Here is a 27,800-nt window from a genome sequence, read left to right on the forward strand (position 1 = left end):
GGGGAGGAGGGAGGACCTGCGGCCACGGAGGAGGCGGTGGCCTTGGCCGGCCCGTCTGGAGCGCCAGAAAGAGCATCGCCACCGGCCAACAACACGGAGCATACTATCTCTCGCTCGGGGCAAGGGACCTGCCGCGGCGGTCCGCATCGAATCAGCCGCAGCATCGTGTGCCGACGTTGCCCATCACTCCTTTTGTCACCAGCAGGCAGTAGTGGCCCATCTTTAACCCCTCCAGCGGAACTTAGCGGTGAGACACGACACAGCGTGGCTTCGTTTTAGTGTTTCGAGTGCTTCCTGGCTGCCTTGGCCGCTGCCTTGGCTACTGCCTGCCGCTGGTCACTGGCGGGTCACGACCACCGCCCACTCGCCCCGAAGGCGTGAAGAAACGTACGTACAAAACCCATTTGCACGCTCCTTCTCATGCCCAGTGATCGGAAGTTCATTTTGCTTCGTTCATCTAGCAACCGATAATTATCACGGGAAGGCAAGTTTCTGCCAGTAGCTTTTTTATATTTATTTATTGTGGTACTCTGATGATTCGGGAATGATTTTCTTCTCCTCCGGCTCACACTTCGAAGCTTTGCTGATCGAGAGTTAAACTTACAGTAAAGCGCAGATATAAATTGAATTCATCTTGCGCAAGACATTGCAAACTGGTGATCAGTGGAAGAGCCCTTGTTCCTGCTTTGGATATATAAATTGATTGATTGATATGTAGGGTTCAGTGTCCCAAAATTACCATATGACTGTGAGAGACGCTGTAGTGGAGGGCTCAAGAAATTTAGACCACCTGAGGTTCTGTAACATGCACCCAAATCTGAGCACACGGACCTACAGCATTTTCACCTCCATCGAAAATGCAGCCGCCCTAGCCGGGATTCGATCCCGCGACCTGCGGGTCAGCAGCCTAGTACCTTAGCCACTAGACCACCGCGGCGGGGCGTGGACATATAAATTGATGATGACGATACAGAAGAAGAAGAATTGATTTGAGCGATGTCTTATTCGGCACTCCCGATACGTAGGATCTGAAGTGAACCGTCAACCGATAGCGCACGCAGAGTGAGAAATCCCGGACGAGGTGACAAACAACCCACGTACCATGTATGGACGCGCAACAGAGCGTACGCACGAGCTGTATCAGATGACCTGTTGCCACGCTACTTTCGGCCAGCCGGGGCGAAGAATCGTGATTCATCGGCAATGCTTACGCCCGGTTTATCGAAACGTGCCGGGCGCGAAGCTCTCCCAACAGGGTTCCGCGAGCTCGTCCATCAATGCATCGCCTCTGCCGAGGCAGCAGGCTACAGCACTTTATTTTATTATACCACGCTGACCTTGATGCATCTGGGACAGCATCCGGCTTGCGCTTCTGGTCTTTCTGTCGCTCCCCAGTTGTCGTCGTCGCCCAACCGTTTTATGTCCACTCGTTCTTCATTTAGACAGTTCTCTTTTTTTTCTATCTCTATCGCTCTTGCTCTCCTTCTTGCACGCTTCTATCTCCTCCATCTTTCCGGTGGCGGCACACAGGCCATTTAATCCTTTCCTGCAAGGCACGGGCACAGTGTCAGTGAACCTGCCGTGACCGTGTTGCTTCTGGCTGGACGTGAATGGAATTGCGCAGCTGCAGGAAAAGGCTGCGCTCCCACGTTCATGACCCGCTCGTGGTATCACTGCTAAAGTAACAAGGCGAGTTCATTAGCTGCCGCAGTACTACATCAGAGCGCTGAAAGTTTATGCAACCGGGCGTGTAACTAGCACACGCGTGTACTGCATAACAAGCTATACCTTACGCTACATCTAACGGTAAACCGTTAGGCATGGTGGTGCTGCCTTACCATCACAATCGGTATTGTAAGCAAGGCAAAATAAACGAAAACGTCGCATTGTTGTTTGTTATCTTGAAAATGTGATGACGTGCTAATCGAGCATGAGAGACAAATCTGAAGGCTTCAGCTCCACTGCGATGGTCTCAACGTTATCCTGCTACAGACGTGTGGTTCTATGAAGATCAGTCGTGATAGTGATTTCTGCTCATTTAAACATGTATTCATTGTTCAAATCATATTAGTGGTACGCTACTCTATTGCTTAAAGGCAGTAAAGAATCTACAGATTGTCAGTTCTGGACTGCTATTGATGCCGATTTCAGGCAATGGCTACGTTAGATCACCCATTAAAATTAGAGAGATTTAGTATATCGGAAGACACTTTCGTTCGCGTTAGCGTGCGTCTCAGAGCTAACGCTAGAATGGAACGCGTGGCATGCCAACTTATGCGCTTTTAGTACAGTGAAAGGAATTCCCGTTAGCGCAAACGCAAGCACGTATACAGCGTCATCTATGGTTATAAAAGCAATATAAGCACTGCAGTAGATTGGAGGCAATTACAAACCCAATTCATCCCCAGCCCAATTTATTTTAAGAGGATGTATTCAGATGTCTATCCAGATGATACTTGTGAATTGTGCGGCTGGGGTGACGCATCACTTTGGCACATTCTCTGGGAATGTGCAGCTTTAGCAGAAGAAAATGCAATCTTCTTAGATGAGGTTGCGGCGCGGTGGATGGCTGCGCTGTGCAGCTCCTACCTCCAGAATCATCTGTCGGCTATCCAACAAGGCGGTGAGGCGGCGAGGAGAGTTTCTGGTCCTCTTCAAAGGTGGCCTCTAGGCCACAAATCTGCCAGAGTTATTAATAAAGTTTTTATCACAACAAGTGTAAAAAGCTCAAGTGCGCCACTGAATTGAGTTGACCCAAAGTCATCGTTGTTGCAGCTCCGTGCCGCGTTTGTATCAGTGTACGTCGACAGGCCGAAACTCATCGTTTTCGTTCGACTTATGCCATGATCGAGTATTCCTCAAGACCCGTCTTACCTGACTTAGCTTGAATTGTGGCCGAATTTGCCTTATCTTAAAAACATGCAAATGAACACAGTGGGGCCATCTTTTTTCGGCTACCAAAAACATGAGATAACCTATGATAAAGGTTATATTAAGCCTTGTGCACCCAAATCCACTTTGTATCTCAATAACGTAGCTCTTTTATCGGAAGTACACAGCTTTCGAAGCCTCATTACACCGTTCTAAATCAAGTTCGAGCAGTATTTGGGAATGAAGGATTTTAACAATGAAGGCTGACCACTATAAAGGTTCGAAGAGGACGATTCTCACTTCAACAGGCCCCGCCACCTTGTCCTAAGTACGGCATCTCCTGCTTGCGTTTGTGTTGAATGCTATATTTCAGAAATAGCGCTCGTACTTAATATAAGCTCAGGCTACGATAACGTTCTGCACATGCTCAGTTTGGAGCACGCAACGCTAACGCTAACGTTATATCCTTGCGTTTGTTGTTTCTCGCGACAGTAAAACTCCGTATTGACTAGAGTTCAATGTGCACAGCTAGAACTGAAGAAATTGCGTGGGATCAACAATCAACGTCATCTATGGTTTACTTCATAAGTCTAATGTACTCGGGCAGTATTGTGATTAAGCATACATTTTTTCTGGGGTTGGCCTCCGGGTAATGTTTCATAAAAGTGCTGGTTTAGGCTGATATTTGCTTGATATGTGAACATCCATGTGCGCAGTGATAAAATAAATGCTGCAACTCATACTACAGAAGGGCAATGCCGAGATGATTTCTCTCGTACGCTCTTCCTCTAGCATTCCGATTCTCGGGAGTTAAATTATTTTGGCAACATTCAAGAGTGGCACTGCATGTCGTAAATATACGCTTCCACAAGGTACATCTTCCTACAATTATCAAAAGCTTTAGGGATATGTTAATAACCACAAGATCATGAATGTTAATATTCGCAGTGTCTTTGTGAATCTAAGGCTATTTGTTGCATGCCCACGACCATGAACAACGACATGCTTTATCTCTATACAAAAATAATAAAGAACTTGCCCCTTTTGACAAGCATCAGGCACAATTGTGTCATAGAGAGACAGTTTTCTTGCATCTCTCATCTCCTGGGCACCTTTGTTCCCGACGGTACATTGGAACAAGATCGCCATCTTTTTCCTCGAGTCTCTGCTTTTCCTTTAAGGCTACAGCTGGAGGCTAGTCTTCAACGCACTTCAACGTGTGAGCTGCAGCGCCGCTATGGCCTGCAAGCGGTACCGGTTTCGAACATATCACCTACCGGATGGCTCGGCTAAGGTACAGTGGTTGTGCTTTGGCCCCTATTAGCTTCTTGTCAAGCAGCCGGTCCTGACGATAGGCCCCAAGCGGCGCCGGAGGCGACCTTCGACGCCGTCACGATCGAGTCAATTGTTCGGACGCCGTGGACTACTTTCTGCATGGCGTGTGTCGTCGTGATTCCTCCCCGAATGGCAACACCGGCGGGGACACGCGTGGCGAGTGTAGCAGCAGGAAGAGACAGCCTTCCACCGGAGGCCGAGCCGTGCATGCCGCGCAGGGCAAAAATCGGAGGGAGCACGGCGACCGCATTGGCCGGGGCCCACCGCTCGCGCTTACCTCACGAAAGGGGAGAGACGCGTTGAAGAGGAAGAGCTTGCATGCACTACTCGACTTCATCCTCCGTAGTATACACCGCGCGTACTGTACGAACTACTCGAGTTTTCAGTATAAGTAAGAGCAAGAGGCACGCGATGAGATCGCTCGACATCTGATGTTTGCCCGTGCCCATTGACTCGGTCTGTACACCGTGTAGCCTGTTATGCGTTGATGAAAAAGCTGATCAATAACTTTCAGTTTCAGACAAACGAGCTGGGCGAAAATCATTTACAGTTGCATCGCCTGATTACAAGTGCTGATCGTACTTCGTATGCAGTATATGATAAAACAGGTATAGTTAACGATTATGTTAGCCTTTGTAGCAGGTAGCTCGCTTAGCATGGTTGAAGCGTTTCTATGGAGAAGAAGATGTCAAATATTGTTCCATTTACCTTTTCTTCTACGTGGTTATTGGCCACTCAGTAAAGTAAAAGGTTATGGTTTTACTGTGTACATATTCTTCTGAGCTATTCGATAAATCTCACCAGAAGTCTTCTTCACTTTCGCTTATCCTGTCCCTTCACATGTAGTTTTTTTTTTTGTAGAATGCAACTACGCTGCTGAATAAATGACTATCTTCGTCAGATAATGAAAGTAACCGGAGTTTTTTTTTGTTTTTGTTTTTGTTTGTAAACTTCAAGGGGTATATTTGATGACTACAAAGTAAACAAGCACCTTCGAACAAACTGGCAGCTTCACACCTTTTTATTACATTGCGTCGGCTAAGACGAGTCATCGAGACTTAAATACTTGTAGGTTTTATCTGTTTGTTTATTACTACTCAGTAATAGGCCAGACGATAATCGAGCATGAAACTCTATAAAAACATAGTAACCCTGAAAACAAAGATATTACGTGGAAATATATTACTATCAGTGTTTTCAGCGTTATTGATGCAGTTTCTATACTTCAAGCTTTCATGCTAGCAGGGCGTGCAAGCTTTACCTAAATTCATGATGATTTCCTAAATAGACAGGAGCGATCAAAATTATTAAAACAACGAACTTTCCCTGTCGTTTACAAGAACCGATTCGCACGTTATACTGACGCAACGTTCGTGCCACCGTATGGAGAAACTTGCCCAGCGGAAAGCGCAGACAATATCTATACAAAAAATAAAACTTCAAGGCAGCACCGCAAGGCAGAGATGTATGGGCTACTGATCCCAAACTATAAGTGCAGGTAAACAGGAGAACGGTGTCTAGGCAAACAACGTATTTCCATATCTTATCCAGTGACTCCCGTAATAAGAAAAAGAAGCAATTCATAAGAACGAGTGACGTAACGAGCCAAAAGAGATAAAGAAGGGAAGCCGGGAAAGGAAGAGATGCTTACCGCATTCTGCTTTCTGAGCACGTATGCAACGTCTGCAGTGTGCGGGTGCATATTTTAGCGAAGCTCGCTCTCGCACTGCTCTCCTTCGCTTATCTCGAAAGCGCGTTTCTCCCACTGCAGTACAATATAGATCGCCGCCCGCAGAACGGCATCCGTGGCTAGTAAGCCCGTAAAATCGAGCAACTCCAACAAAATCTACGAGAAAAGCCAATTCTGTTCTTATCGCAAACTGCGCTTCTCTTTCCCAAGACTTGACAGTTTTCGAACGCCTCCTGCTGTATATGTGCACCAGATAGACCGCTATTAGTGATGAGCACAAGAGGGCTGAAATAGGTGCACTTTGAAGCTACATTGAAAAGGTGCAACGTTCTTTCAACACAGCTCTATTTCGTTAAAGGTGACCTCAGTACGCGCCCGTGCACGAGGATGGCCGTTGTGTCAGGCACACTGGATTCAGATTTAGTTCAGCCTATTGACGACAATTTTTTCCCTCTATCTATGCTCTCTCTCTCTCTCTCTCTACTATTTCCTCTCTTTCTCATCTTTATGCCCTCCTTCCCATTCACCCAGCATAGGGTTGATTGATTGATATGTGGGGTTTAACGTCCCAAAACCACCATATGATTATGAGAGACGCCGTAGTGGAGGGCTACGGAAATTTTGACCACCTGGGGTTCTTTAACGTGCACCCAAATCTGAGCACACGGGCCTACAACATTTCCGCCTCCAACGGAAATGCAGCCGCCGCAGCCGGCATTTGAACCCGCGACCTGCGGGTCAGCAGCCGAGTACCTTAGCCACTAGACCACCGTGGCGGGGCCCCCAGCATAGGGTAGCAAACCGGGCATGTTCCTGGTTAACCTCCCTGCCTTCTCCCTTGTTGTTCTTGTCCTCCTCCTAGTTGAGCATCCGCAACGTCTCTATGTCCTCCTACTCACCAGGATGTGTCTCTTGATTGTACTTTGTCTGACATGAAAAGGTGGCCTTGCAAGGTGGAGTACGTATACGAATTGACTCAGTTTCGACGTTGCTGTCTGCGCCGAACCCCACTAGAGCCGCCTCTTGCTCTTGTTTCTAGTTTGCCTAAAGTCTCGCGAGAACGCAACGCACTGAGCGCATTGTAAGCGTTAGGTACACAGCGCCTTAATTGTTACGGACGCACGCGCGCATTCCTGGAATAGATACGTTGCATACTGCGCATGTGCACATGAAATGAAATGAAATGAACACATTTTATTTATGGAGAGATACAGTTACTTCTCTCCCGCAGTCATGCTGCGTACGTAAGCTCGCTACACACGTCAAAAAGAAAAAAAGAAACTGTCTACTATCGAATGCGATTATCAAGCATTATCATGAAGCAGTCAGCTCTATATCTTCAATCGATCACAGCAGGTCTGCCTAAAAGACAGTGCTGCTGGCAGTCATTGCGGCAGCGATGAAACTATAGAGCACGTTCTCCGTCACTGCCCTCGTTACAGCGTGCAAAGACGGAAACTAGCTGATGCGTTAGCTCGCCTTGACGACAGACCTTTGTCTGTACTTTTCAGTACACGACCGGCAAACGTCCTCGGGCGAACCCGCGAGGGGGCTACCATCGTAGCCTTCCACGGGGCAGCCCTACTAATACTACGCTACGCTACCAGCTCTGCGCTAGCCTAACAAACCAGGAGGCCCAAACAATCAGTGCTTGAAAGGCGCCATGATCCGTGTGCTCACAGAAAATCAGTGAAGGCCTTACTGAACTTTTTGCGTTGCAGTGGCCTATTGTAGAGACTATAGCACCCCAGCCCCACTCCCCTTTTTTTTCCTTTTGCGCGCGTCTATTTCTCTCTTCGTATTTTCCCCATCTTTCTTCCCCATTCCCCCTTCCCCTAGTGCAGGGTAGCAAACCGGATGCTCCATTTTCTGGTTAACCTCCCTGCCTTTCCCTCATTTTATTCCCTCTCTCTCTCTCTCTAGCAGATCTGTGGAATTTATTTATTTATTTATTGCCAAATGCTATAAATAAAATAACTACTGGTTTTGTTAAGAGGAAAAAAAAGATAACGCCCCGACCTCAGCGAAGCTCGAGGGCTAGGTACCGCTCACTTACACCTGCAATACTTTTTCGGGCTTATTACTTGATTGATTGATATGTGGGGTTTAACGTCCCAAAACCACCATATGATTATGAGAGACGCCGTAGTGGAGGGCTTCGGAAATTTCGACCACCTGGGGTTCTTTAACGTGCACAAAAATCTGAGCACACGGGCCTACAGCATTTCCGCCTCCATCGGAAATGCAGCCGCCGCAGCCGGGATTCGATCCCGCGACCTGCGTGTCAGCAGCCGAGTACCATAGCCACTAGACCACCACGGTGGGGCGGGCTTATTACTTCCTGAGCGATTCTCAGCCGACGGGAAGCAAGGAGTGCTTCTGTGGAGCATCCAGCCTCCTTAATTTCCCATCATTATCGACCAAACAAGTTGCCCCAAATTCGGATTCTTCGTTTCTTGAGCATCCTTGTTGTATGTGTACACATATATTCCGAGTATACAGCGGCTCGGGAATCAACAAGACCGCCGTGCAGAACGATGATTGAATGCCGCTCTTCTGCCACGTTACGGTTTTCACCTTGAAACCGGCTGCCAGGCACGAACAAATGCGTGCGCCTACGTGACGTGCAGGGCTACCCGGAAGCGGCGGAGCGCATCCCCCTCCCCCATCCCTCTCGCTGCTGCGTTTAAAACCGGAGCTCTAGATTGCCCCGCCAATTGCGCTGCGCGAGCACAATTACCCGCATGCTTGCCGCAGGACGAGGATAATAATGGCATTCTCGTAGATTTATCAGCGTTTCGCGCAAACGGACAGAACTCCTTTGTTTATGAGGCCGTGCTTGGACCTCGCAATAGCCCGTGGCAGTTTGCGAGCTTCTTTTGCCGTGTGTGTTTTGTTGTGCTTATGTGTGCGCGTGTTTATGTTTACGCGTGACGTAGATAAATACGTGTCTGTCATCACTATGGCTGGTTTTTCTTGGCTAAAACAGATTTAATTGACGTTAAATTAGGAGAAAATGAGTACCGCTTCTTTCATTTCATTTCATTTCATTTATTTTACCCTCAAACGCACATAGCTTTACAGAGGGGAGTGGGGTACAGAAAAAAAAAACTATAACCAAGAGCAAACATACGCCTTCTTGCCTTGGCTTTCAACGCCTTTTATTTATTTATATTTGTTTTGAGAATTCGTAGCGCTTTTTGAACGCATTAGTGCGTTACGGCTGCGCGTGGTCGACTGTTTTATAGCGCCCCTCTAGCTTAGGGAGCTCATATTTCACAGATTGGCGTCTCGTTAGTTGTCATGGATGGAGTCAGCCTTCCGTGATTTGAGCAACACTACGTGCGCGAAGGGGTGACGTTTTTGTCATCGTGGTGCTCTCTCGAGTGCGGGAAAGTTAAGCGCACTTCTGTGGTCCCAATGACGTCATGTTCAGAACACACTGTTGTCGAGATCACGTGGTCTGCTTCGACAACCAGGGACAGCATGCAAGGCCGAGTCAAGACAACTGACCACATGGAGCACGCTGTCATCCCGGCCATCATGTCGCATACGCACTGGTGGAACCAGAAGCGGCGACCCGTTCCTTTGAAGTCGTGTACGCGTTCAAAAATAATAGAAAGAGCGAAGCTTTCGAATGCTCCAGGAAGCAGCACGAAGCTGCCACGTCGTGTAAAGATCCCGTACAACGTGAAGTCCTCTTCCACACTCGCCACCTTGGCTACGAGTAGCGCTATCTTACACTAAAAAAAGAATGGCGGGCCCAGGAACACCAAACAAAGTGGACAAAGTAGAGTATTTTCTGGTAGTTGAACTTGTCAAAAATCAAATGCGTAATTCAAATGTTGTCGGTTCGGGCCCCACTGACGGGAAGGGTGTTTGTTCGTCTATTTTAAGACATATCTATTTATGGCGTCACTACTACGTACTGTTCAAAAGAACAAATAATAGCCCCGATGTTTTCCTTGACTCAAATGTTTGTTAGGCTCATTTGATTGCATCTATTAAAGAAACGAAGTGCTCTTATACAGTGTGTTGTGCGAACCAACAACGCAAGCCCAATTTTAGTATGTATTCGAACCACGCTAGAGGAACACCACGTCGATGCCCTTCTTTCCCGTGCTCGGGGAAGCAACACTGAGAATGCAAAAAAAAATGAGAGAACACAGTGCGAAGCATATTCTCCACTAGCGAGACCCGTCGGTATAGAGAACTAAACTTCCGAAGCGATAACAGCGTGCGACCGAATTTAAGAGGACAAAGCTGTTGTCACGTGCTCCACGCACACGACCTCAAACGTTGAAGCACTGCCAGTCTCACCCTTCCCCAATCACGGTCGAATCCGCCGAATCACCTTACGCGTGTGTGCACGATGGCGCTATCAGCAGCTGTGATATAGAGCCATACTGTGATAGACTATAAATGAAGACGACCGCAGGGATACACTGCACTAACAAGTATACGTACACAGTCTTCACGCAAATGACGTCATATTCTCTCTCTCTCTCTTTTTTTTTTGTCTTCTTCGTCTTCATAGGACGCGTATTATCAGCGAATACGCCAAATATATAGTACCTGTCTCATCAGATAGCACCGCTGTCTTGCTTCCGAGTTGGAGGTCACGTGATATAAGAACGCAGTTTTTCTTAAAGAGCTCCAGCCAGCACACTTTGCTTGAGCAAGAACTACACCACAGTGGCATTTACTTTAGGCGAATCTCACAACACGTCTTGTCTTTCCACCACGAAGGTTCATTAAGTGCCACTTTAGAACAAAACCAGTACTGAACACTTCGCACCTGTTGAGAATAGCAACGTGGTCACATGTGGAGGGCAGAAAGTACATCTAAAATGCGAAGCATGTCATAGGGAAGTAAGCGAGTATTTTATGGGTGACAAGTTTCGGTAAAAACGTTGTCTCCCGAGTTAAAAATGAATAAAAAAAGTATTTCATGGAAGGGGCAAAGCATTGAATGAGATAGAATCAAACTGTAAGAGGGTGCCATATAGGGTGCCAAGCGCACCTGCTGAATTGTACACTTTGTTGATGCAAGCTGCTGATAATGACTAATTATTTTCAAGTGATTGGTAACAGGTGGGTCTTCAAAATACCCACTCGTTGCACTTAATGTGTTTTGATATGTTCTGACGCCTGGTTTTGTTGTGTGCGTTTACCACGCAATATTACATGCGTTAAGAAAACTCCTCCCACTACGCGAAATTCACAGTGTTTTTTTTTCCTCCGACGCAGCTTTGAGCAACGCAGTGTTTTTCTGGCAGTCTGCTTGCAATGCAGACAGCCTGCGTTCGTTTCTTACTCGAGCTGAAGCATTTTTACTGTTTATTGAGTTGCATTTTTCTGTTTTTTTTTGTCAAGGAAAACGCAAATTTCTCGCTCACAATGACGCCGCCGCCCGCAATTTGACACCGCAATTTCTTCGAAACGAGCCTTCCTTAGAATATGTAACGTTAATTTCAATACTTATGCAAACTGGAGGCAGATTCTTGCCTTTCACTCAAACTGTACGGTGGTGCAATGACGCCATATACGCTAACGTCAAATAAGCCCGAGCATTTGAGACTCAATTGATTTGATGATTTATTTGTGGGGTTTAACGTCCCAAAACCACCATTTGATTATGAGAGACGCCATTTGAGACTCAAGGAGTCTCCACCTAAAATAAACGTCCGCATTGATCTGATTGACAAATTACTGCGCACACGCGACAGGTTTTCCTCACGGAAATTCACTACAATTTCTCCGTCTTTCCCTGTTCAACTCTTGCGGAGCGGAGCGCGCGGCATCCATAATTAGAGGTCATTTTGTTGATACAATACTTGTCCTGCTACTTGGCGCCTTCGAGAAGATTGAAATTTCGGGCTGGTGAATAGCAGTTTGTTAACCTCTCGCTTACATGTCAAATTATTTTTTTTACATATCTTGCTACATCCATGAATTAACGGAAAATAGAATGCCAGTTACTGTAACAATAGTAGCACTCTAAGCGCAGCAAAAGTGATTCCCATACTTCAAAGACCTAGAATCTGACGTGCCATACATTCAATCCACGTGATGAACGTGGGCGTCTCTGACACGCTTGACGGCACTCGAGTGTTTTCAAGCTAAACAGCTGCTCTTACGTTTCTGGAAGCTGTATAGTCTAGGCGCAAAGCCGACAACGTTGTATTCATTGTACAGCTAAAGCTTCACACCAGTAACTTCAATAAAGAGGGATGCGAAAACATTCAGTCTACGAGCCACGTGAGGCAGCAGTTTATGCATACGATCTTCGACGTCGGCATTCATTTATTATTCGATTTTCTTACAAGGAAATACTGCAAAGCGGAGCAGTAGAATTTTTTTAGTCTAGTCTCTCCATATATGGAGAGACTAGACTAAAAAAAATTCATATTCTGTGGCTAGTAGGTTGTTATAGCAACCTACTAGCCACAGAATATGAAAATTTTCTCCACACATCGCGTATAGTTAAGACTTAAGACATCTTGACAGTTTATATGCATTTCTGCAATGACTGAAGCAGAGTTTAACACCTTTAACCTTCTCAAGCACTGTCAGCGTTCTGAAGCTCACGGTAAGATTTCCAACTTTAAGTCGTACACAGTCCCTGAACCTGCCTGGTGGAACGGTATTCAAACAGCCGTAAATAGTGCCATCGTTTCCGAATAATGAATCAGTGCGGGGAGCTAGATAATCACTCGCTCGCCGGCAAACTAAGTTTTATGCGGGCTAAGGACAGATGACGTGAGCTGGAGACATGAACTTACCGAAGTGATCGGGTAGCTCGAAATGAACTTGGCGATTCGATCGAATAACGAAACTTGAGGTACTTAAGGCACACCTTCGAGAGATCACGCCTTACCGCTGTAGCCGCCGCACACAACGGGATGAACGCGCGTAATAGAGTATCTTCAATATTTTATTTTCCAATATTGAGCGCCACTTTCAAATGGAAAACAGCGTGCGTTCTGCATATACTTATTGGGGCACGCATTTGAACGCGGACGACATCTGTTCGAGATAAAATGTTTTTATTGCACGCAAGAGTATAGGAGATACGCCACGCGTTTCTCTTGCTTAAGTATACTTAGGGAGAACAAGGTAACATTTGCCATCACCGCTTCGTGGTGTGGCGTTCATATGCATAGAAACACGACTGAAGGTCGTTCTTTACAGAGTTGCATCTCTACAACGAAAAACAGAGCAGTGTGCGCACTGGTCCGCCTCGGTAGAACAATGTGTACGGTTCTCGGATGCCGATTCGAAGGTCGTGGGTTCGATTCCGGCCGCGACAGTCGCGTTTTGGTGAAGGAGAGATGGTAGAGCCCCGTGTACTCTGTGATGTCAGTGCGGGTCAAACAACACCACGTGGTCGAAATTTCCGGAGCCCTCCGATCATACATCTCTCGTAATCATATCTCGGCTTTGGGAAGTAAACTCGCAGATATTATTAGAGCTGTTAGCACCAGAGTAATACATGGGTTTTACGAAATCCATGAACCAAACGGACCTCCCCACCCGTTTATAGACGGTCTCTTTCCCTTTTTTTTTCTTCTTTTCTTTCTTATTTATTATTTTTTATTTGTTTATTTACTCGTACTTGTCGAAGTCTTTGTCAGTTTTTTCTCTCTCTTCCTCATCTTCCTTCCTCTTTCTTCCCTCTAATCTTTGTTTCCTCTGTTTCTTCCCTCCTCCCGAAAGAGTGAGCAGGTGTTGTACCCCTCCATGCAGGTGGCAGTTGCCAGCTTGCTCTCTCCCTCTTTCCTCTGTGTCTTTGTGTATGCAAATCAAATAATAATAATAATAATAATAATAATAATAATAATAATAATAATAATAATAATAATAATAATAATAATAGTAATAATAATAATAATAATAATAATAATAATAATAATAATAATAATAATAATAATAATAATAATAATAATAATAATAATAATAATAATAATAATAATAATAATAGTGATAATAATAATAATAATAATAATAATAATAATAATAATAATAATAATAATAATAATAATAATCATTGCTTTTTTAAGGCAATAAACAATCACCTTCAATTGACTGTTCCTCATTTTAGTGCTAATATCAGCGGAAGAAAAAGGTAATGAAGAGAAAAAGTGAAAATTTGCGCTTTTTTTTATTCCCATTGTGATTTTCCATAAGGCCGAAAACAACAACAACAACAAAAAATAATACCTCACGCCCACCCCACCCTGCGCGGCTCATGAGCAGATAAACACAATCCATGTCCTTCTGCTTGGATTCGGATACAGCTACTTGTTTTGCTACTTCTTATCTTCGTAGATGTTGTACGCGTATATAATTATCAAGTAAATGTCGGCCGAGTGAGTGTGAGGACAAGGCTGCTCATTCGTTCAAATGCTTCCTTCGCAGACGCGTAAATTGTTTTACTTGAACACAAGTGTATACCCAGTCAATATGTATTGCAAGTTTAGGTCTCGCTTTTCTAAATTTTCTAAGGGTCTCAAAACAAGAATTACACGCAGAAGTAAGTTTCGTCGTGTTTGTTTCAAATGTTTTGACGTTTATTAGAACGTTATATAGAGATCGGAGTGCTGAAATTGAACTGTTCATATAATTTCATTCTAGACATGTTGAAAAGGGTCGTTCTACGAAGTATCAATTATTTTACTACCATTTTATAATTTTTTATCACTGTTATATTTCTCTTAGACACATTACTGCTGATGTGCTTGCAACGATACCAGTGCACCACTTTACATTTTATGTATATATAATTCATTGTACTATATTTAACATGTACACCATCCTTACAATACTCTATAGATTACGAGGTCACGTAGCACCAATGCCGTAAATTTGATTACGCATGGTATTTCATCAATAACTATTTCTTTAATTAAAACGTGAGAGATAAACTAATTAAAAAATGGGAAACTTGACTGGAACAGAAGCTTCTGATTTGCTATCTTACACCAATCGAAAGGGGAAAGAAATAGCGAGCTGTAAGGTACGAATAAACAAGGTCAATCCCACGAAAAAAAAAATCCCTTGTGTATTGACCGCCTTCTGGTGCGACGAATGCTTACGTCTTCAATTCAGGTTGCCTGCTCCGAAAGTGGGCTGCCACCAAGATGGGCCACCACGATCACCTGTGCGCGCTGTAGCAAAGACAGAAGCAAAAAGCACGACAGATAGTTTGCACGCTACCACAGTGACCACACAAATAACACCGTTTTTCATATTCAGTGAAAGGCGAATAATTTTAGGAAAAAGACACGAAGCGTTGACCATATGCAAGCTATTAACACGCAGATATCGCATGTATTGCTTTCTTTCTTTTTTTCGTTATTCGTACAACTTTCAAAGATGCCACATGAGTCTTCATTGCCATTTTCATTTATAGGCCCGTTGGTTCAGCATACGTGGAAAGTCGAGATAAAGTTCAAAAGAGAAATGACAAGAACAGCTAGCGGATGACGCTCTTAGTAATAACTATACGCCCATCGAGGTGACAGCCTTACGCATAGCTGTGATTAGTGCTGAAGACACCCTCATCAAGGGCCAACAAAAAAAAAGAATGCGCACAATCGCTACACACCGCAATCTTCACGATAAGAAGACACAATAGCGGGGCTGTTTATATCTCACAGCCCTACTATACAGGCGACAGTAGAATATAAGGACACTGCCGTTATATGGCCACTGTTTCAATCGTAGCCAAGTTAAGTGCGCTCACGGACAAGCGAGGAATGACGTTCTTCGCTTCACAAAACACACACTCAAAAAAAAAAAAGGCGTGGAAAAGCACGTAGAGTGAGAATTAGCTATCGTAGGACGGAGACGAAGCACTTGAAACATGATGGGCGCCAAATGAAATGTGAGCGCCCGTGTTGCTGCAGTTGCTTCATCCCCAACTTTGCGCCGTCAGTTCTTACGCGATGTGTTATCAACTCGCTTATAGGTCAAGTAATTGCAGAAAAAGATGGTGGCAAAAATCTGCAGCCATCAGCAGCGTAGGCAAAATTCTCTTCTTTCAGCGAAGGGGGCTGCTGGGGAGGTTTCAGCCTCCCACATGTTTTATGCGTGTGTTTGTATCTATATACTTGTGCACACGCACACGCCTAAAAAAATATGAAAATGGCTTTTTGTTAATACACGTGTTAAAATGTTACGACCTATACTGCCATAAATAAATTTGGGCATGTTCTTTCTGGATTTTTTTTTCCTTTCAAGCAAACTCAAAGCATTTTTTTGCCTACTGCTAGCACCTTGAGTATCTATCTATCTATCTATCTATCTATCTATCTATCTATCTATCTATCTATCTATCTATCTATCTATCTATCTATCTATCTATCTATCTATCTATCTATCTATCTATCTATCTATCTATCTATCTATCTATCTATCTATCTATCTATCTATCTATCTATCTATCTATCTATATCTATCATGATCACCCCGATAGCATGGCGTAATAAGGTTCAAGGAATATGACTCGCTGGTCATCAAATAAATAATGTCACAATCTCGTCGTGTACGTCGTCAAACCCTATCCGCCAGACGTGTGGAACATACCCGTGGGCGGGTACCTGTGGCACATACCGGGGACGGGTATGTGCCACAGGTATGCGGGTATACGTGCCACAGGTGATTGACAGTTTATACCTACCCAGGAACGGCGAGAACAAAAATGGGTAATTTCAATGTGGGAGTTTTAAAAAAAAACTGACATCGGCAGCGTTGACCCGACTGATCTAAATAATAAATCTCAGGGCGCCACCAGAAATCTAATCCCCGCCTTCCGCGTGGCAATCAAGTATTTTACCACAGAGCCGCATCAGGTCTTGGACCTACTTTTTATGTTCATGAAACGATAACCTGGTTGTGGCGCTGGTTATCAAATTGTATAAACGTTACATATGTACCCCTGATATACAGCCGCCACGTCGTGTTAATGTGAATTGTAGTTAGGTGCCATCCATTGAAGTTGATTTATATAGCAGTGTCCAGGGCTACTATTCTCGCAAGCACCAGCGCTCCATATCATTTTACTGCTTCTCCCGTCGCTAACATCTATGTTGCTGTTGCCATCCTTACGAGACTGTACACAACCGGTTATATAAAAGATATGTGGCAGTTTAACGTATGCCTCTGCGTGCATTTGTACATATCTATAGCGCCACATCGTAACGTTTGACTCAGTGAAAAATTACGTCACACAAACGTTCGATCCGTATGCTTCGCATAAAATTGATTCCCGTAGTACGCTTCCGAAATTCGCTGCCTGTCTCTTTATGTCCGCATAAATTTCTCGAGTAGGGTCACCACCACCATGTTACGTCACAAAGTGGCGGTGAATTCAGCGCTTTTCTTAAAAATAGGTGCATTTTCGTTATTTTTTGTAATCTTGCCTTTTTATTCAATCACGTTCACACAGCACGTGGCAAGGTCATTCGTCGATTCATGTCCGTCCGTCTTGAAGACTCAGTGGCTTCGCGACCACCAGGAAACGGCGTAGCTCTTTATCCGTCCATGTACAGAACGCGCCAAGACGTTTTTCCTTTTTGTTTTTTTTTTTTGCGACCGCACGAGCTCTGTCGAGTCCATCGTGCATGATATGCAACTCGCCTCGTGCTTCTCTCGGGTTTCACATTCACCACTTATCTCTGTTTGGCGTCAGCGGCGCTTACATTACTTATCGCCGCGAAAAAACTTTCACTGAGTGTAGAAGGGGGGGGGGGGGGCGCAGCTTCATGATGTGGCGTTGCCAGACAGCTTTAGCACACTGGCACCACAGCATAACGTTCAAGAAATGGCGTCTGACTGCCTGTCAGCTTTCTACGTGATGGCTCGTACTTTCACCTTTGTAGACAGACCAAATAGATTTAATAGCGGAAGCAATTAAGGTGCTGTTTTTAGGTGTGAAATTGAGACAACTAAAAGACAAAAAAGAGCGCTCGCACATTATATCCTGCTGTCTTTGGTTGACACTGAAAAGGGCCGCAACGTCATCATGCAAAATACCTACCCTCCCATCTTTACTGAAAAGTAAAGCTCTGTCATGGCAAACAGTATGGGTATGGTAAACATATCCTTAATACTGCATCAATGCACGTAGCAGATTGACCTATATACTGCGACAGAATAAGGAGCAACGATACTGATGCACTTTATTGAGGATGTAGTTCATCTGTCCCAAGTGGTGTTTTATCTCAAGGCTATTTATAGTTTCGGCATCTCTTTCGAGCGCCGGCTAGTTCAGCTCGTTGTTGCCGATTGCCTGCAAAGCGCGCCGAATCACGTGCACTGCTCCGTCCGCGAAATTGATTTCAGGGAATCGTACGAAGCGCCAGCTATCGTGGCGCGCTCCCACAAAGCCAGCAAGGGGCTGCCCAGACCGGTTGCGGAAGACTGCCGCACCGGGCACATCATTAAACGGCCTTAGCAGTCGGCGCCAGGTAACGGGGCAAAACACACAATAAAGCCCACTTCGAGGGCGCTCTCCGGAATCGCTGCGGGCCATCAGTGAGGCACCCGAAAAGAGGAGAACCACCGGAGGGTGAGGTTTCGTCAGCGGAAATAAAAAAATACGGCTGGGAAGAGGAAGGAAAGCGCCGGCGGAACGATAGGAGATTCGGGTCTGGGTCGCACACGCCAGTGTTGTTCGTATAGGGAGAGCAAGAAGACGAGAAAGATGGAGCGAAGCTGGGAGTCCATTGGCGTATGCGCAACGAAGCGTCCACGTGGCCCCTTCGTCTGACCGGAAGACGACGCCGGACACGGTGACATTCGCGGTTCGGCGAATTCAATGCGCGCTGCGCTCCGATGCGTCGCTCCGCCGGTGACAGGCCATTGCGCGTGGAATGGCGGAGTGGCTATTAAAGAATTCATGAAGCATTCTTATTCCGCCGATCAATGGTATGAGAAGTTCAACCCCCCTCTCCCGAAAATTTTCTATTACACGTGTATGTATGCAAACGCACACACGAGCTTCCCCCTCCAACTGCAGAAAAAAAAAAAAAACGCCAGGCCTGCACGGAAGGCGCAGCGCAGTCACAGCGAACTGAGCTAAAAGAGCGGCCTTTCAGAGCATATTCAAAACACTCAGTGGGTAAATACTGCAAGCACACTTGCTTGATACCCACTAGGGCATTATTAATAAACATTTGGGTAGTTGGCCGGCCTTCGCTTTGCTATTTTTTGTTATTCTTCCGAGAAGCGTGGTATCCGCTAAAAACTTCCGAAGAATTCCATGCCAATTGCTCATGCACTGGCTGACGACGATGAGCAATTATGGCTGGAGTGGGTATGCGCCACAGTTAATAGGGGAACGAGAACAAGCGTTTGTAAAGGGTTAAAACATTGGACGGTCCACTCGTTACGCTATTCGTATTGTGCGACGACTGGTTGTTCTTTCGCTGTTTTAAAACGCTTTATAAGTCATAATAACGTGATTGCTTTGCCGACATCAAGCCTGCCTAAGGCAAGTTTGCCAACAAGTCACAAGCACCAGCGTATACCTCAGTGGTAGAATACTGCGCTGGCGCCCAGCAGACCCGGGTTTTGAGCCCCACTGTGTTTTTGGGGCTAGTTTTTTTTATAATTTTCGCGCCATGTGGTTACGGACACCGGCGGCGGCGGACAACTGCGCGTGACCCGCGTTTTGATCTCATAACAGCTTTCGCTGTAAAATCTTGCTGTCCAACAACGTGAAAGCGCCTCGCTGCGTGAAAGCGGCTTACACCAGAACTAGCAGTAAAGGTTTGCATCCATCCATACATGGCTGCACCCCTGGCGGCGACTTACTCTAAGGCGTAAGCTTGAGCGCGTCTCTTCAAAGCTTCCGGAAGAAGGAAGAATAAAAAAATACCACGGATATTGTGTACAATCGAATCATCTTAAGGTGTACGCAGCCACTCCAATCTACACTCGCGTGTGCGAGTGGATACCTTGCTGTGCGTCAGCCATGCGATGGAGCAGGGTTGCGAAGTAAGTGAGGTTAAGCGCGTGCCCAGAAAGCATGCCAAACCGGGCTTATCTTCTATGCTTCCAAAGCGACGTCGTTTGGCACCACTGATTTTATCGTAACTAGGAATAACCACGGCCCTTCTTTCGCAACAGCACTGTCATTCCGCTTCCGCACACGCGCAGTGCTCTCGGATTACGTCTGTGGTGCGTCGCAGTGTAACTATTGCTGACTAGTAGTGCTCCGGGCCGAATGAGGTGCGCAATGGCGCAAGTGTTCTTGCCGCCGCCGCTTCTAAATCCGGTGACAGGCAGCCTTTTCCGGCAGCATTTGATTGATGATGTGGGGTTTAACGTCCCAAAACCACCATATGATTATGAGAGACGCCGTAGTGGAGGGCTCCGGAGATTTCGACTACCTGGGGTTCTTTAACGTGCACCCAAATCTGAGCACACGGGCCTACAACATTTCCGCCTCCATCGGAAATGCAGCCGCCGCAGCCGGGATTCAAACCCGCGACCTGCGGGTCAGTAGCCGAATACCTTAGCCACTAGACCACCGTGGCGGGGCTTTCCGGCAGCATTTATCGGCATAGTTTGGACTTTCAAAGATACTGAACTCGCCCACGCTTGTTCAATATTTTAATAAAGCTGCGCGTATACATGCGATGGCGTAAGACCGTCGTATTTTTTTTTATATGACAAAACATTCTGCTCACTTCACTCAATTTTTGAAGGGCATTCATCCCTGTGCACTTAAAGAAAGTTTATCAAAGTCTCATATAGCCGCCCATAGAGTGACTAGTAAGCTTCAAGGCCTCAGAGGAACATATACGCTACGTCCTGCCATGGTGGTATAGTGGCTAAGGTACTCGGCTGCTGACCCGCATGTCGCGGGATCGAATGCCAGCAGCGGCGGCTGCATTTCCGATGGAGGCGGAAATGTAGGCCCGTGTGCTCAGATTTGGGTGCACGTTAAAGAACCCCAGGTGGTCGAAATTTCCGGAGCCCTCCACTACGGCGTCTCTCATAATCATATGGTGGCTTTGGGACGTTAAACCCCACATATCAATCAACACATACGCCACGTATCAAATTCTGTTAAAAAGGGTTTTGTACTAACATTAATCGTTTGTTTTCATTTACTTTCGCCGGCACCGAAGGCTTCGAAGACAATTGTCGTTGCACTGTGCCCTTATTATATTGTCGTACGCAACGGCTAGGAATCAAATTCATGCCTTTGTGCTCATCGACATAGCGTCATAACTACCGGGACGTGTTAGTGCACACTTGGTCATCCTATCATCAATACGGCCAGTATACTGTATGTCTCATGATGTGCTTTCGGTACTAGTTGTCTGCTTGCTGTGCTTTATTGTTTGTTTGTTTATGTGTGTTTGTTGCATCAGGAGAGGGTGATTGATATTTACATGAAGCACATGTTTCAGCGTCATATGAAATGAGAAATCACGATTTTGTGAAATGTTGCTGACACAGGCTAAAAACAGTTCAGCTTTCGTTGTTTGACATTTGTTGAGCACACGCGATGCTTAGAGCCACGTGGCTCGTCAAGAGGTGCGTGTGCGCAGCTACAACGGAGTAGATGAATCATGTAGACCCACACATATACATAAAATATATGCAAAATCGATTCTTCTGCGCACTTACCATATTATTGCACGAGATCTTGAGATGGTGAAGATCGTGTTTACTTTGTTTTGTTTTACTCCAATATCAGTGAATATAAGCCCAAAAACCCTCTATTACCAGAAGAACACGAAAAAGATTAAAATAGTGCAAAGCGCAACAGAACGTCACTCTTGCGGTGCGTTCCAATCAACGGAACATATGCGCATGCAAGACTTGTCAGCATCTATGAAAAAATGCGAGGGCCAGTTCATTGAAGGGTGGTCGCAGCATCTCATAAAGTAAGTGCCCCTACACTGAAAGCGGCATTCCTACAAATCAGCGTTGAAGAGCGGAATCAAGCCTATACAAAATGCGCTCGACCGAATACAGCATCTACTTTTTTTTCCTTCTTTCATACGAGGTAGATGGGGGAGGAGTGGTGATAAAAATTGCGAGAATCAACATAATGGAACCAATTTTTTTTTCGGTTGTTCCTCCTCGCCTGCTGTTCCAAACACTGAGCTGAACGTTAGTTTGTTTGTTTTTTCGTTTTTTTTTTTGTTTAAAGCAGCTTCTTATTCTTTGACCCATCCATAGGTTTATAACAAATACCTGTACAGATCAAGACGATATAGAGCAACGAAATAAGATGTTTGCGAGTGTGTTTGGGGGGGGGGGGGGGAGGTAGTGCGCGCACTTATCGGTATTCCTACACTACCACTCACCAGACTACCTTCCAGCGATTTACCAAGATATATTGAATGCATAACAGCGTCCATAATGATAACGTCTGATAAAAAAATTGCCCGCAGCTTCCCTCGGGGGAACACTGAGGAGGATGCGGACCATATAATTGGTTAACGGGGTGTTAAAGTGCGACTTACTTGGGTCGATGGCTAAATTGGTTAACGTGGTTGTGAAATGGGGTGTTAAATTGCGACTTACATGGGTTGATGGCTAAATTGGTTAACGTGGTTGTAGGAGGGGGTGTTAAATGAGTGAACACGTACACACGTATGCGAAAGGGCGGCGCTGGTCGAAGGGACGTCCATCATTGTGTTTGTGGATTCGTTGGAATTCATTTCACCGCGACCTTGGACGTCGACGCGCCGTACAAACCAACCGACGAGCGGCAACTGAGCGAGCGAGCGCCGACCTTGAGTATATATACAGCACGACGGCGCATGCACTGTCAGCTGTTGAATGTTCTCGAAGCGCGACGCCACATGCGCGTCCACTGGAGAATCAGGAGAATTGTAGATGTCGAACGCGGTGTGTAGAGGAGGAAGGGTGCACAGATAGTGGAGGAGTGAAGCGCGCGCGGTGTGTAGAGGAGGAAGGGATGCACAGATGGTGGAAGAGTGGGCGACGGCGCGACGGCGCATGCGCGCGCGTCAGCTGTCGAATGTTCGAGAAGCGGTGCGGACGGCGCACTACAAGGCGCGAGTATAAGATGCTCCGCATCTAAAAGTATTGTCATGAGGAATTTAAAATATAACCATGACGTCTCATTGGAGTCATTCTCACGTATTGGTCATGCCGATCCAGAAATCTCGATTGGTGTTCGCCGCCCTTGTGCTCCTTTTTTCATATTTAGTGAGCCAGCGTGGAGTAGTAGGATTTTATATCAGTAAAAAACGTGCCTTAAAACGACAAGAAGAAAGCCCAAGGAAGGAAAATAGGAGGAAAAGAACGGCAGGGAAGTTAACCAGCTTATAGACGGCCGGTTTGCTACCCTGCGCACGGCAGGGGGATGGGAGAGATGAAATATAGAGAGCAGAGAGGGAAGAGAGATAAACACAGAACATTTGGCAGCACACGCACGCACACTCAGTCATAGTGCAGTCTTTTCTTTCGCGGTGTGTGAGATTGCAGTTACAGCCACTTGTCAAGTCCGTGTCGCGTGGGAATTTCAACAGAGGTTTTGTCGCCTTCTGTTGCAATGTCTTCTCTCGGGCACTTGAAAGAATAGTGTCCACAGACATTTGGCTGTCGTCGATAAGCGCAAAAACGGAAGCCAGTGACTGTCTCTGAATGTCATACTACGGACAGTCGCGCAGGATGTGGTGTAGCGTCTCTTCGCAATGTAGCTTTCTTCGCAATTGCGAAGAAAGCCCGAAGAGGACCAGCATGACATCGGCCTAATTTCAGTGCATGCGTTTTTGCCTGCACATGACTTCTTCATAATTAGTAGAGCAGCAGTGAGAGGGGGCTCTTTCCCAATTCATATAGCATATATATGCTCGGCGATGTCGCGCAAACATTACGGACAAATTTCAGTTTCGCTTAACTAAATACAGCTTCGTTATAAAAAACAGACGATATTTAGTAGACGTATATACGTTGCAGTGGAACGAAAGAAAGTCTCCCTATAGTATATACACAAACAAGCGTGTCGTCTTATTCAGTATCACCACGTGGTTAAAGATATATATGCCATTTGAATCTGCACTTTCATCGTCACAGCAATCCACGTAACAATATCAACTAAGCCTAGCGGCTTTGCATCAACATTAAATAAAAAAAAAAGAACAAGCAGTTCACTTGTTGCTTTTATAGTAACACGTGCATTCCAATCCAGCTTTATCTCCCGGGTCTTCCACTCTGCGTCACCGCAACGCACATTCTGTGCTTGACGTCGGTGTGAACAAAGAAGGTCAGCGCCTTATTCTTCTCTAATGCCTGTACGCGGGAGTGTAACGCGGCTATGCACCAGTCACCACGGACGACACGTCATTTTATACAGGCCGGAACGAACGGTGGGCCGTTAGCTCTTCTGCGAAGCACGGGCGACGACGCAGGGGAGCGGCCCGCGGGTTCGATGAGTGGTCGTTCCGTAGAAGCACCCATGAATCGCCGGCTCTTAATAGATGCGCAGAGGCGTCTGGGTTCGTGGTCTAAATTGATTTTCAAGGCCGGCTCTGGGGCTAGAGGCGTCGTTCTTGGTGTCCCGGAAGTTTGCTCCGTAGTGTTACAAAAAACGGGCTTACCAGTTTGCGTTGGCATGTAGCGCGAACAACTGGCAGACGCTGGCTTCACTTGCACCTGCAGGTGGTTGTGAAACGTGAGTCCACTCGAGTCTAGAAAACTTCTGCGAAAGCGGGTTGAGCCTTTGAGCTCTGCGCATAGATCAACCAGCTGTGTACTTTTGATTGGTTGACTTTCTTCAAAAGATAACAGCTGATAACAGCTGTGTACTAAGCTGTGCCATACACCTAATAAAACTTAGAAAGTAACCTTTTGAAGATGCACGTTCGAGCCCGGCTGCAGATGACGGACTTCGATGGGTCATAAATGCAACAAACACACGTGTCCTTAGATCTGTGAGCCCGTTAAAGAACAGCAGGTGGTCGAAATCAATCCGTTTCTCTGTTACGGTGCACCTTATGATCGTGTCGTGGTTGGAGGTGCAAATGGTATAGGCCCGTGTGCTCAGATTTGGGTGGACGTTGAAGAAACCCAGGTGGTCGAATTTTCCGTAGCCCTCCACTACGGTGTCTCTCATATTCATACGGTGGTTTTGGGAAGTTAAATTCTACATATCAATCAATAATTGCGTGGTGGTTCCGGCACGCGAAACCGCAACAGTTTTTCAGTTAGACGCCGCCTTTTCCCGCGAGATAGATATCATAGCATTACAGAGAAATTTATGTGTTGCATGCTATCCAAATGCTCGCCTTCAAATCGTAAAGCTAGAAAGAAAACGCACTCGTATATTTACGAGCGCATGCGCAATCAGAAAAAAAAAATGTCATGTTAGTATTTGTATCAGCATTATCTTCATATGCGAAAAGTACCTTTTACTGTGCTGTACAGATAACGTATCGGTGTGAGTTGTTATTTTACTCGTTCCGACTGAAGTATTCTGTTGCAGAGTGAAACCGCGTAGAGATAAATCCATATTGTCTTTTTTTTTTAAATACGTGTGACGGCCACTTGCGCTGTTTGAAGTATTTTATTTTTTGTTCAATGAACCTACGTATCTGAGATGAAGCTGTACTTTTTAGTTACCCATCAAACATTTTTTTCTTCAAACAGTTAAGCGATGCTTGTTTCTCGTATCATCTATTTCGTCTGCGTCACCCTAACGTACTCAGCATATCCCAGGAAGAACCGAGAACGCCACGTTACTGATACAGCCAGGTCTCGCAAGGGGCCCTATAAATCGCGCGTTCTGTGTTTCTCGTTACTTACTGCATATAATATTTTTTTCCAGCTGTAGAGCATTTATGACACCCTACATTAACCCGAGGACATTTCGATGCTCTCCATTAATGTCCCAGGATCACCGACACAGACGCAGGTACCGGAACAAAAGGGGACTATATAGAAACTATACGCAGGCCTATATATGCACACGCTTCTTCAATTGCTCCCATTTTACCCACTGAAATTAGCTGAAACTGAGAACTCAAGATACTAATGAGGAGACAAGGCATGTCGAGCTGTGCGGTGCATGTGATGTTGAACCCTTGAGCTACCACAGTTTTTTGTGTACGAATATATGAGAGACGCTGAAGCAGGAACCCAACCAATGTTAGTTTTACTGTTTAGCAGGCCTTATAATGGCGCTGTCAATAATAAAAGTTGTTTTAAGCTCAAGGCTGAGCACTGACACGTCCTAGAGCCAACAAGCTTGACAAAGTGGTGATTCGAGGGGATTACCTGTGCCATCTGTTGACTACATTTTCAGAATGCGACTGACATTGAATTCCTGTTGGTGCAAGCTGTTGGCGTGATACAAGACACTAGTTACTGAGGGGCCAAGCGACTATATGCTAACATATAGTGACCCGGCCTATGAAAACTCGGACCTAGCGCAATGCAGCCGTCAGCCTCGAATACGAGCAGAAAAACTACGGAAGCCCGATGAGCCGCCCGCTCGACAAGTACTCATTCGAAATTTTGGTTTTCACTGTCGGTTCCCAGAAACAAAGTTTAGTGCAAGGTATTTGACGTAGCAATTACGAGAAGTGAGTGTCCGGAATGAAATTGTTCTGTAGCATGCTTCCGCGTTAACCGATAGGCAACTGATCTCCATCAACGATCGCTTTGTTCGCAGGGCCTTCGAATAGCTATGGCCCCGGCCAGCAGGAGCCGGATCGTCGCAGCTGCGTTGCTGTGCTTCGTTGCAAAGGTAAGCTTTTTCATGAGAAATTGCGGGCGTAAATTAGAACAGATTATGATTTTTCAACGATGAGGAATGTCGATAATCTAAATGCACACGCCCGCTAACCAAGCTCTGTTGATGTACACACCTACGTTGATGCGGTGCCTCTGTTCAGGATATTAAAGCAATCGAAAAAAATTACGAGCAAATAGACACTGTGCAAGACGTAAGGACGCAATACAAGGTGGATAAAACAAGGGAAGATCCTTATCCTGTATCTCTTGTTTCTTCGCCTCGAGTAGCGTTGTTATCGTTTACACAGTCTGCATTAACTAGCCGAACAGCATGTTTTGTTAAAATAGCGAGATAACTGGGCGCGGAAGCATTTGAATACGGAAGTTTGGAGACTGCTGCTTGCAACTGCATAAAAAATATGCAATGATCTGAACTAGTCTGAATAATGATACACTTCAGTGCACGCTTTGTGGAACGGATCTGAATATGCGCAGGGCTCAGTTCTTGATGTTTCACTTTAGTGTCTGTGTTATAAGCAGTGTTACGAATCTCACTGCTACAAACAAAGCATAATATTACTCGAAAAGCAACGACACGAAACCAATTACAGCTCTCGCGAACCATTTACGATTTTTCTGAAGCTTTATTAAAAAATACAATTTCATTTCGCGCTTTTTCAATAATAATGACACTTCTTGTCTAAAAATGAATAAAACACAGGGAAGTAATGCACATAATGAAGTGATTTCACTCGCGTGTGACAAAAACTCAGTCGTTAATGAAACAGTGTAACCATGAATTGCCTGCAATGTGCGCTTACTTCGTTCAATGGTTTGTTTCGCTGTCTGCCAGGCTCTGCCACTCAAGCCACCAATTGGCTTTGGTTGGCAGGCCTAGTCGCATGTACTGTTTTACTTGAAGAAATAAAAGGCATAATTATTATTATTATTATTATTATTATTATTATTATTATTATTATTATTATTATTATTATTATTATTATTATTATTATTATTATTATTATTATTATTATTATTATTATTATTATTATTATTATTATTATTATTATTATTATATAGTTTATTGCTACATCTAAAACTGACGCTTGATATCTGTTTCTGACCCGAATAATGCTATAAGAATAGTGATTCGCCTGTCTAACCAGACTTA

General features: G+C 45.3%; 1 protein-coding gene across 2 annotated transcripts in view; it reads left to right on the forward strand.

The window, feature by feature from the left end:
* The first annotated feature begins 253 nt into the window (after positions 1-253).
* The window catches only part of LOC119171748 (dermonecrotic toxin StSicTox-betaIB1i), a 35,045-nt gene continuing 7,498 nt past the window's right edge, over positions 254-27,800 (forward strand). Inside the window, exons 1-2 of one of the 2 annotated variants that reach the window (XM_037422577.2) lie at positions 254-387; positions 26,568-26,642. In XM_037422577.2, the coding sequence (XP_037278474.2) occupies positions 26,583-26,642 (60 nt within the window). In that variant the 5' untranslated portion in view covers positions 254-387; positions 26,568-26,582. Of the gene's footprint in view, positions 388-24,483; positions 24,570-26,567; positions 26,643-27,800 lie in introns of those variants that run through there. The other variant, XM_075892361.1, reaches the window with a different exon arrangement.

This window comes from Rhipicephalus microplus, chromosome 4 (assembly GCF_043290135.1).
Source record: "Rhipicephalus microplus isolate Deutch F79 chromosome 4, USDA_Rmic, whole genome shotgun sequence".
NCBI classification, from domain to species: Eukaryota; Metazoa; Arthropoda; class Arachnida; order Ixodida; family Ixodidae; genus Rhipicephalus; species Rhipicephalus microplus.